Genomic DNA, 12391 nt, shown 5'->3' on the forward strand with positions numbered 1-12391 from the left:
GTCTTTTTATCAGTGCAGAAAACAGGGTGATACACAGTTATGAAGACATTTAAAAACCAGTCTGATATTACAGTAAATTATAAAGTTTTCAAATGCAAGAAGGTTGTGTTTTCTCAGGATGCCGCAGTGGTGCCATCTCATTGGTTTTTGATCCATAATTTGTATTGCTTGCTTACATATTGCTATTATGGGGTTCAAAGTGACTTGAGAGGCTTGACGTGCTGAGCTGAATGTCCCCCCCCCCCCCCTCAGGTGAAGTGTTACGGTCCCGGTCTGGAGCCTCTGGGCTGCATCGTCAACAAACCTGCAGACTTCACCATCGACACCCACGGCGCCGGCAGAGGAGAGCTGAAGCTCTACGCCCAGGTGAGGGATCCTCCCCTATCAGGTGACAGCTTGTCTCCGTGACGACAGCGGTTGACTGACTGACTGTGTGTGTTTGTGTCTCCAGGACGCAGAAGGTTTCCCCATCGACATCCAGATCACAGACAACGGAGACAGCACCTACTTCTGTCTCTACGTCCCCACCAAGCCCATCAAACACACCATCATCATCACCTGGGGCGAAGTCAACGTCCCCAACAGCCCCTTCAGGGTAAAACCACAACACAACGCAACGCAACGCAACGCAACGCAACGCAACGCAACAAAGAATACATGAATAGTCAGGAAGAATTCAACAAAAGAAGAATATAAACTAGAAACAGATAGCATTTCCTGAAGGAAATGCATGTAGCCTAAATGCTGAAGCAGCTGAAGAAGGAAGCAAAAAGACAGAAGAATGGGGTAGAAAGAAAGAAAGAAAGAAAGAAAGAAAGAAAGAAAGAATTAAGTAAAAAGATGAGAAAGAAAGGACAATAGAAAGAGAAACAGGAGAGGGGTAGAAAGAAAGAAAAAATGAAGTAAAAAGACGGAAGAATGGGGTAGAAAGAAAGAAAGGAGTAAAAAGACAGAGAAAGGGGGTAGAAGGACAGAAAGAAAGAAAGAAAGAAAGAAAGAAAGAAAGAATGAAGTAAAAAGACGAGAAAGAAAGGACAATAGAAAGAGAAACAGAGAGAGGGGTAGATAGAAAGAAAAAAGGAAGTAAAAGACAGAAGAATGGGGGTAGAAAGAAAGAAAGAAAGAAAGAAAGAAAGAAAGGAGTAAAAAGACAGAGAAACAGGGTAGATGGAAAGAAAGAAAGAAAGAAAGAAAGAAAGAAAGAAAGAAAGAAAGAAAGAAAGAAAGAAAGAATGAAGTAAAAAGACGAGAAAGAAAGAACAATAGAAAGAGAAACAGAGAGAGGGGTAGAAAGAAAGAAAAAAGGAAGTAAAAAGACAGAAGAATGGGGGTAGAAAGAAAGAAAGAAAGAAAGAAAGAAAGAAAGAAAGAAAGAAAGAAAGAAAGAAAGAAAGAAAAAGACAGAGAAACAGGGTAGATGGAAAGAAATAAAGAAAGAGAGAAAGAAAGACACAGAGATAGTGTTTACCTGTGTGTTCACCTGTGTGTTTACCTGTGTTCACCTGTGTGTCTACCTGTGTGTGGGCCAGGTGGCCATCGGGGAAGGCAGCCACCCAGAGAACGTGAAGGTTTACGGTCCCGGTGTGGAGAAGACGGGGCTGAAGGCCAACGAGCCCACGTACTTCACCGTGGACTGCAGCGACGCCGGCCAAGGTCAGAGGTCACCTTCAAGTCAGCTGATGCACTGCAAAAACTCAAAATCTTATCAAGAATATTTGTCTCATTTCTAGTCAAAACAAATCTAATTCTACTTAAAATAAGACTCATCACATTAAAAAGCAGCTTGTTTTTAGACACTTTTTACTTCTTTCAAGCAGATTTTCACTTGAAATAAGTAGAAAAATCTGATAGTGGAGCAAGTTTTTCTTTCTTATTACAAACACAAAAAACTTGCTTCACTGGCAGATTTTTCTACTTATTTCAAGTGAAAATTAGTTTGAAACAAATGAAAATGATCTAAAAACAAGTTCATTTTTAGGTGATGAGTCTTATTTTAAGTGGAAAGAGATTAGTTTTGACAAGAAATGAGACAAAGATTTAGAGTTTTTGCAGTGTGTGATGGGATGTTGGTCGCCTTGGAGACCGGTGATTGATCAATGTTTTTACCTGCAGGCGACGTCAGCATCGGGATCAAGTGCGCTCCGGGCGTGGTCGGACCCGCCGAGGCCGACATCGACTTCGACATCATCAAGAACGACAACGACACGTTCACGGTGAAGTACACGCCGCCCGGCCCGGGGCAGTACACCATCATGGTGCTGTTTGCTGACCAGGTGAGTCACAGGTCAACACCGACCAATGAGGACAAAAAAAACAAAAACTCAAACTCTTTCCAAGAATATTTGTCTTAATTCTTGTCAAAATGTCTCAATTTTAGTCAAAACTAATCTATGTCCACATAAAATAAGACTCATCACCTAAAAATTAACTTGTTTTGAGATAATTTTCATTTGTTTCAAACAAATTTTCACTTGAAATAAGTAAAATTGTGGAAAAAAACACGCACATCAGGTAGGCCCAGTTGGGATGGGTGCTGGATAAAGGAAGGAATACTAGAAACAAAGAAAAAATGAAGAAAAAATCCGCACACCATATGAGCTCCCTTTCAAGGATTTAATAGCGTAGTGACGCTTTTTGAAAAAGAGCATTGTGCTCAAAACGTCACCACTTGAAATAAGTGGAAAAATCTGCCAGTGAAAGTAAGTTTTTTGTGCTTGTAACAAGAAAGAAAAACTTGCTCCACTGTCAGATTTTTCTACTTATTTCAAGTGGAAAATTTACTTGAAAAAAGTAAAAAGTGTCTAAAAACAAGCTGCTTTTTAATGTGATGAGTCTTATTTTAAGTAGAATTAGATTTATTTTGACTAGAAATAAGACAAATATTCTCGGTAGGATTTTGAGTTTTTGCAGTGCAGGCTCAGGTGAGACGAGGGAGTCGACAAACCTCTCACCACTTGTCACGTTACAACAGGAAATTCCCATCAGCCCCTTCAGAATAAAAGTGGATCCTTCACATGATGCAGCTAAAGTCCGAGCAGAGGGACCTGGACTCAGCAGGACAGGTGAGACCCACACAGAGTCACTTCCTGTCTGTGCTTCGTTTTCATTTATTTGTTTATTTGTAACGGGACTCTGCGTATTCATGAACATTCATAATGTAAATACACCAGATTTAGCTCTCGGCTAATTTCCATCCGTAGTCCCGCCGTTCACACAACAACAACAATTATACAAGGACGAAAAAAAAGAACAACGTACAGCATGGTACAAATACCATATCACAAAACCACAATACCATATCACAATATCACAATATATACAATAATATACCGTAGCTTCGGTAGGAAAGGGCAAGGAGTAGTAATAAAATGAAGTGCGTGTAATCGACAAAGGTGTCGTATAGCGCTGTTAAGATTCATTAAAGTGCATCTGTAATAAAGTGCTGGTTTTTAAAGTGCCTGGAGTAAAGTGCCTACTATTTTTCGTACTCTAAGAAAAAAAGAAAAAAAAACTACCCTTAATGTTGGCAGACCTGGTTCAGACCTGGTTATCAGTTTTCAGCTGTTTTTTAAATGCTACATATGTTGAGTTTTCCCTTATGGCCAGCGGTAGCGTATTCCATGCTGAGCAGCCATAGACTGATAAAACCTTCTGTGTAAATGCTGTTCTCCTAAACTGAACCTCACAGCTCCCCCTGGTGGCTGCTCTTGTTATTGTCGCTGAGTGCTGATTGGTTCCTGTGTGCTCACCTGTGCAGGTGTGGAGGTGGGAAAACCCACTCACTTCACCATCTACACCAAAGGAGCGGGTAAGGCCAAACCCGAGGTCCACTTCAGCGGCGCCACCAAAGCCGACGCCGTCAGAGACTTCGAGATCATCGACAACCACGACTACTCCTACACCGTCCGCTACACGGCCGTGCAGCAGGTAGGCCACGCCGCCGGATGGGAACCGTTAACATACGAACCGATACGATACCGATGCTCGGTTCCTGGGAACTGGTACTGGTTTACAGCAACACATCGGTCTGGAAAAATGTAAACGTTCCCTTTATCCACCACTTTCCGGAGAATGACGCTGGGTGTCGCCATGACACGCCATTCCACCGTTAATGTTACTGTATTGTTGATAGCACAGACTGGTTGATAGACATTGGCCGTGGTGACTTTATTTATAATCATCACATAATTTTGATGAGAACAATACGGACGAGGTTTTAGCTTTATGTTTCAATACTTTATTGCCATGTCAACAACATTGTTGATTGGAATTTGTTTCAGTGGGCTTCACACACTGACATAAAAACACAACATACACCCAATACAGTAAATGATAAAAACAGAGTAAAGTGCACAAGTAATAAATAAATAATCAGTAAATCAATAGATAAATATAAATATGGCACATTAAAACAATACCCTGTCCCTCTAAATGGACTATGGTCTTTAAAATAATATTTCTGAGGTGTTGAGGAGTCTGACAGTTTGTGGGTATGTGCTGTTCTGGAGTCGGGTTGTTCTGGATTTTATGCTCCTCAGTCTTTTTTGTGAGGGCAGGAAGTTAAAAAGGCAGTTAGCTGGGTGGGAGGGGTCTTTTAAAATCTTAACGCCTTTCTTCTGCAGTCTGGCCTCATAGATCTCAGATGTGGATGGAACCTCACATCCAATGATTTTAGATGCAGTGCGTACCACCACCTTGTTTAGCTGCCTCTTTTCCTCCGCAGACACATTCCCAAACTGTCACATTTTCACGTCACCATATCACCGTTGTGACTACTCTGATGTTTATGAAGTCTATAAAACGAATTGTTGAACAAACATTTTAGATTAGCTGGGCTAACCATTAGCTGTTAGCCATTAGCAGTGTCAATAAACAATAACTCAATAAACTTCCCATGAAAAAAATATTTTTTTCCAGCGGATATCCTAGTTCCAACATGACTGAGCTAACTGGAGTAGTTTCATGTCGTGTCCCACAACGGGAGGGTTTTAACAGCTGACGTCCTGGTGTTAGCTTTGCTGCTGCTATTAGCTGTCAGCAGCAAAGCTAACAACTACGATAACCATGACTAGTTGCAGAGGCGTGCACACAGAAATAGTAATGTTTCTTCAATAATTCGTTTTATAGACTTAACAAACATCAGATTTAGTCAAAACGGTTTTGGCAGCCCGGAGCCCCCACATTTGGTACCTACACCGGTGGCTAACGCTACCAGTTAGCCGCTCGCTAGAATGCTACTAAAACCCACTTCCATTGTGGTGTGACGCACTCTGGAAGGTGCAGACTTTTATGAGAAGTGGTACCGGAGAATATTGACTTGACGAGAGGAGACTTGGTCCTCGGTTAGATGAGCTCTCTTTCTGTGACGAGGTCTTAACTGAACGCTACCGCTGTGATGAGGTCCGGTACCGTTACAATATTCTCCGGTACCGATTCACAATACGTCATTTCATTTTTAAATGACGGGCAGCTGTTCTTCAGTCACTGTGTCCCCGCTCACTGACGCTGTCCCCGTTTGACATGAATTGATACTCGGTACTTCTGTGGGAATTCGGTCGGTACCAATAAAAGTCCTGAATGTGTGTGAACCTGAGGTAACAGTGGGCGTGTCTCTTCTCTTCTCAGGGCAACATGTCCATCACTGTCTGTCACGGAGGAGACCCCATCCCCAAGAGCCCCTTCAACATCAGCGTGGCCCCGCCCCTCGACCTCAGCAAGGTCAAAGTTCAGGGGCTGAACAACAGTAAGTAAACACAAAGATACTTTACTACCAAACACGGTTTAGAAACCAAGACGTCAGCTTCCTGTATACATGTCACGAGGGCTACTCCACGGGCCCGCCCCCTTTAGGAGACCAGCAGACCGTGACTCCGCCCCCTTTAGGAGACCAGCAGACCGTGACTCTGCCCCCTTTAGGAGACCGGCAGACCGTGACTCCGCCCCCTTTAAGAGACCAACAGACCGTGACTCCGCCCCCTTTAGGAGACCGGCAGACCGTGACTCCGCCCCCTTTAGGAGACCGGCAGACCGTGGCTCCGCCCCCTTTAGGAGACCGGCAGACCGTGACTCCGCCCCCTTTAGGAGACCAGCAGACCGTGACTCCGCCCCCTTTAGGAGACCAGCAGGCTGTGACTCCGCCCCCTTTAGGAGACCAGCAGCAGCAGCAGGTCTTGAGTCTGTTGACTCCAATAGGAGAAGTGAACATGAACTCAGATTATGGTCGATTCTTTCGCTCCAGAGTCACTGAAGTAAATATTGGACACATTTTACACAAGACACATCTCTTCTGAATGTTTTGACACCAATTTTTACTTCAGTGACTCTGGAGCGAAAGTATCGACCACAATCTGAGCTCACGTTCACTTCTCCCATTGGAGTCAATAGTCGCAAGACCTGCTGCTGCTGCTGGTCTCCTAAAGGGGGCGGAGTCATGGAGAAACCCACGTGACATAGATTAATTTAATTTAATTCAGTTTATTTGATAGGGACAATGCAGGTTAACATAGTGACACTTCCACCCACAAACAAGTCGATGTGACTGATGTTCTGCATACAGAGATTATAGCTAAAGCTAGTTTCCAACTCCTGTCCCTACTAGGCTTTTAGTAGAAAAAAGAAGGTAAGAAGAAAGACATCAAAATTACATAACAACACTATAAGATGTACAATACATCTAAAATCATACCAAGTCATGACACATTAAAAATGCAAACAGTTCTGATTTTGTTTCAGCCAGATTTTAACCTTTGTATTAAAAATTCCAATGTCTCGGGTTAGTTTTATTTCGGTCGGTAGTGAATTCCACATCTGGGAACCCTTTATAGAGAAGGCTGATTGCCCAAAGGAGGTCTTCTTACGGCGTGAGATTTTACAGTTGCCACTTGCCGTAGCCCTGGTGATCCTATCACTATTTTGTCTTCTAAAACGACTGCACAGCACATCTCACATCTCACACAGGAAGCTGACTCGTAGTGGAGCGTCTTGGTTGCTAAACCATCTTTGGTAAACTGTATCCTAACAGCCCCCCCCCCCTCCACCCGTGTGTCTGTGTGGACAGAGGTGGACGTGGGGAAGGACCAGGAGTTCAGCGTCAGCACCCGCGGCGCCGGCGGACAGGGCAAACTGGACGTCAAGATCACCTCCCCCTCGCGTCGACCAATCCCCTGCAAGCTGGAGTCGGGAACAGCCAATGAGCTGCACACGGTGAAGTACATCCCCCCGGAGGAGGGGCCGTACCGGGTGGACGTCAGCTACGACGGGAACCCCGTCCCAGGAAGTCCCTTCACCGTGGAGGGGGTCATGCCCCCCGACCCCTCAAAGGTGAGTCACAGTGTCCAGGCGTGTACGTTTAAATTAGGCATACATTTTTGAAAGATTATAGAGAAATTTCTGGAAAAAAGTGGTACAATTTCTCCCAAAAAAGTTGAAACATTTCTAGAAAAAAGTGGTAAGATTAAAAAAAAAAAAAAAAAAGTTGAAAAATGTTTAGAAAAAAAATGGTAACATTTCAACAACAAAAAAAAAGTAAAAATGTTTTTAAAAAATTGAGAAAAAATTGGTAACATTTCTCAAAAGAATTCTAGAAAAAGCGAAAAAGTGGTAAGATTTTGCAAAAAATTGTAGAAAATTTCCCTAAAAAAAAAGGGGCAAACAATATTACAAAAAGGGGTAAACTTTCATGGAAAATAATAACAAGTAAAAAAGAAAAATTGAGAAGAAACTGGTAAAATTTCTCCAAAAAAATCGAGGAAAAGTGGTAAAATATATATATATATATAGTATATTATATATATTATAATATATTTGGAGCTAACCAACTGCTGATCGGCGGGCGCTAACCCTGGGCGGAGGGATACGTGAGTTGGTTAGGTCCAAATAAAAACTGTGTTTTTCCTGCACTTTGAGGGGCTTGAAAAAATTATATTATGGAACTGTGTTTTTTTATAAATAGGCCGTTTCTTTGGGTCCATTCACAACACTGTATGTTGTAAATCTCTGGGCAGGGCTATTATGGGCTGGCGTTGCTAACGGGAGGAGTGCAGAGAGTCTTCTACTGCAATTAAAGTACTTAGGGGCTATTTGGAGATCATACAACCCCACTTAAAAAAAAGGCTATTATCCCTTTAAAGGGATATTCTTCTGTAAGTTTAACCCATGATCAGACCCAGTAAACCCAGTAGTCGTGTGTTAAACTTCCAGAGAAATACCCCTTTAACCCTAACCCTCCCTGTTCCTCCAGGTGCGCGCCTACGGCCCCGGCCTGCAGGGGGGGGTTGTGGGTAAACCGGCGCCCTTCGCCATCGACACCAAGGGGGCGGGGACGGGCGGTCTGGGGCTGACGGTGGAGGGGCCGTGCGAGGCCAAGATCGAGTGTCAGGACAACGGCGACGGGTCGTGCTCCGTGTCCTACCTGCCCACCGAGCCCGGAGAGTACGCCATCAACATCCTGTTCGCCGAGCAGCACATCCCCGGGTCGCCCTTCAAGGCCGCCGTGCAGTCCGTGTTCGACCCCTCCAAGGTTGGTTTGTCTGTTTGTTTGTTTTCCAGGGTTTCCGCGGGTCATTAAAAAGCATTTATTTTATTTATTTATTTTTTTTATTTAGCACAAACAGATATCATATTAAAAAAAACAACAACATGAACAATCAACATTAGTGGGATGTGCAAAGGGGAGCTATGAAACCCAGGAGGGCTTCTATGAAAACCTCTCCCAACATATTCAAAGATCAAATTTTTTACGGTTTAAAAACAATAACATAGGAAAATAATTGAACAATAATGAAAAATAAGTAGAAAAGTAAGAGATTACAGTACAGTAAAATATAAGGAAATAAGGAAAAAAAAAAAAACGGACATAAATGAATAATACAAAACAAAAATAATGATTAAGTTCATAAGGAAAGAGTAAGGAGTAAGAGAGAAAGAAAGAGAGAGACAAAAGAAAAACATGACAATAATTGTCTTATGTTGAAAAAGCATTAAAAGTCATTAAATACATGTTGCTAAACTAAATCCCTTGAATGGCATTAAAAAGCATTAAATTCAATTCCCAGAGGTATTAAAAAACTGGACCAAGGTTGGCAAATTTGCTCATCCCACAAGCCACTGGGGCGGGTAAATAAAAAGGGGGGGCTGGTGATTAAGAAAGGCAGATAAGCTATTTTATTTTTGACCAAATATTCTTGTTGTTGACTTGGAAAATCCTCTGGATAAGTACTTAAGCACAGTACTCAAGTAAATTTACTCTGTTACTGTCCACCACTGTATATAATGAAAAAATGATGGGAGAATTCTTCTTTTTCTAAGGTGACGGTCAGCGGGCCCGGTCTGGAGCGGGCCAAGGTCAACGAGGCGGGGGCCTTCACGGTGGACTGCTCCAAGGCCGGCGAGGCCGAGCTCACCATCGAGCTGATCTCCGACTCGGGGGCGAAGGCCGAGGTCCACGTGCAGAACAACAGCGACGGGACCTACGCCATCACCTACATCCCCCAGTTCCACGGCATGTACACCATCACCATCAAGTACGGGGGCCACGCCGTGCCCAAGTTCCCCGCGCGGCTGCAGGTGGAGCCGGCCGTGGACACCAGCGGCGTGAAGGTCTACGGACCCGGAGTGGAGCCCCGAGGTGAGGACCAGAGCTCACAGCTTCTGTTCACAGCTGATCCACAGATCTATAAAACCTGGGGGTGAAACGATTCATTTAACAACGATTCATTTAACAACGATTCATTTAACAACGATTCATTTTAACGATTCATTTAACAACGATTCATTTTAACGATTCATTTAACAATGATTCATTTAACAACGATTCATTTAACAACGATTCATTTAACAACGATTCATTTTAACGATTCATTTAACAACGATTCATTTAACAACGATTCATTTTAACGATTCATTTAACAATGATTCATTAAACAACGATTCATTTTAACGATTCATTTAACAACGATTCATTAAACAACGATTCATTTTAACGATTCATTTTAATGATTCATTTTAAAGTCCCAGTATGTAACTCATTTGGCTTTTTATTATCAAAAATCAAATATGTCTTTCATAAATACGTATTACACTGAAGTTCAATTCAATTCAATTCATTTCAATTCAATTCAATTCAATTCAATTCAATTCAATTCAATTCAATTCAATATACTTTAATTGTCCCCGTAGGGAAATTGTGGAATCACACCCGCATACAAATGAAAGCTTTCTGGTACCTAACTGTGCGTTCACACCAAAAGCTTCCAACGCGTCAAAACGCCGGAAGTCAATTCATTTTCAATGAGAGCCGGTGACACTGAGCGTCCAAAGCGTCAACTGGCATCACCGCGCTCCCAAAGTGTCCAAAGTGAGAAGTTGAGCCTTGGTTAACTTTAGGGTAATTAGCTATGACGCGGTTTGTGGTTTCTGATACAATTAAAGGACGATCTTGGTTCATTTAGAACTGGGGTGCTCATTATTTCGATCGTGATCGACTTGTACTGTAGATTGCAAAAGTCGTGCTTGTAGATTGCGTGACATTCAATCGTTTTAGTTTTTGTTTACTACATCATCCATCATCCCGAATAGGCTTGTGCCGATCGGTGATTGAAAGGACGATCGTTTTCTTGTTGATGTTATAAAACACGTGTAGACTACAGACACGCTGCTCCAGCTGCTGCTGCTCAGACGGCGGTTACATCTTCACATTTTGAACAGGTGTCAGTGCAGCCAAATACCAGACTAAGCAGATGTCTGTCTAGGTTTGTCATATATATATATATGTGTGTGTGTATATATATAGTATATATAAAAATATAAAACCCAGCTACAGCATGATCATCATTTTGACCTGGTCATTTTAAAAGTAGCTCGCAAGCTGAAAAGGTTTGGGCACCCTGATTTAGAACGATCCGATCTGATTCAGTGACTTGAAATCAATTCAACCAGTGTGACCTGGATACTGGACAGAGCAGGTGAAGTTTCCTAGATCCTGTTGTTTCTTCTAAGGGAATCAGGTTTGAATTCATTATGGATATAAACAAGTAAACTACAATTAATGGCAAAATCATCAACCTTTTATTTGAGTGAAGTGCAACCAACACTGCAGGTTGAATTAACGATGTTGCCGTGGTATTTTACTCGGCTTTTACCTATCCTACAAACAGCGAGCGACTTATTTAGAACTCCGTCTTTGCCAAAACCAAAGCGTTTGAAAATCTCTGGCTCGCTAGCTTCTCCTCACAGACAGGCAGACTGAATCGAGCAACGTTTAACGTGTCTTTATCATTAAAGGGATAGTTCAACATTTTGGCAAATTGGCTCATTGCCATAATTGCTATAGTCATAGCAGTAGGTTCATTACCTTTAATTGTAGGTGTAAGCTATTTTTAGTACGGCGGAGCGCAGCAGCTGGCTGCTCAGAGCTACGCTATGGAGGCTAACGGAATTTCTTGGTTTCCCTCATTAAACTCATCAAATTCAACATCCCAAAACTCCACAGCGCTTTTGTAGACAAGTTGTGACCTGCACATTCACCACGCTATGAGATAATGACGGAACGATACGAAACGGAGCCGTTTTCGAGGTAAATTCATACAAAACCGCTGATGCGCGTTGCGTTCAGGGACAGTTTTTCAGCAAGCAGTCTCCGTATTTACCCTGTATTTACCTCGAAAACGGCTCCGTTTCGCATCGTTCCGTCATTATCTCATAGCGTGGTGGTTGTGCAGGTCACAACTTGTCTACAAAAGCGCTGTGGAGTTTTGGGATGTTGAATTTGATGAGTTTAATGAGGGAAACCAAGAAATTCCGTTAGCCTCCATAGCGTAGCTCTGAGCAGCCTGCCGCTTCGCTCCGCCGTACTGAAAATAGCTTACACCTACAATTAAAGGTAATGAACCTACTGCTATGACTATAGCGATTATGGCAATGGGCCAATTTGCCAAAATGTTGAACTATCCCTTTAAAAGTGCTAAAACAAACACATCTATATAAAGTTTGCTGTGCTCAAACTCAATGTGCAGTTTCCTAATATCGACACAATCGATTGTTGATACATGTGGCCCTGAAGGCCGACTCACCGAGCACAGACCCATGTAGTTGGATCGTAGGAATATGAATCAGTGCATCGATGTCGTATGATCCAGTTGATCCAGATCTAGGTTTTACTCTGAGTCTGGTTATTTAAAGTCTGAATCTGAATCTGAATCTGAATCTGAATCTGAATATGTGATTGTCTGAATATAAACTCTGAATATAAGCTCAGCTGTGATGTGTGTGATGTTGTGTAATGACTCCGTGACGCCTCGGAGCTCCGTCGGCTTCTGACTCCAGACTGTTTAACGAGGACGGGACCCGGTCCAGTCTGGTCCGGTCTGGAGTCTGTGGTGCGTTCATGGTCCTC

General features: G+C 42.7%; 1 protein-coding gene across 1 annotated transcript in view; it reads left to right on the forward strand.

Moving 5' to 3' along the window:
- LOC146962246 (filamin-C-like) overlaps positions 1-12391 on the forward strand; it is a 110976-nt gene that overhangs the window by 36139 nt on the left and 62446 nt on the right. Inside the window, exons 15-24 of the mRNA XM_085769644.1 lie at positions 253-366; positions 452-595; positions 1530-1653; positions 2113-2273; positions 2972-3062; positions 3758-3927; positions 5626-5743; positions 7058-7320; positions 8240-8518; positions 9307-9625. Coding sequence (XP_085625770.1) covers positions 253-366; positions 452-595; positions 1530-1653; positions 2113-2273; positions 2972-3062; positions 3758-3927; positions 5626-5743; positions 7058-7320; positions 8240-8518; positions 9307-9625 — 1783 coding nt within the window. The remainder of the gene's footprint in view (positions 1-252; positions 367-451; positions 596-1529; positions 1654-2112; positions 2274-2971; positions 3063-3757; positions 3928-5625; positions 5744-7057; positions 7321-8239; positions 8519-9306; positions 9626-12391) is intronic.

The sequence above is a fragment of the Trachurus japonicus genome, chromosome 23, assembly GCF_045865225.1.
Source record: "Trachurus japonicus isolate A0001 chromosome 23, Traja_1.0".
Lineage (NCBI taxonomy): Eukaryota > Metazoa > Chordata > Actinopteri > Carangiformes > Carangidae > Trachurus > Trachurus japonicus.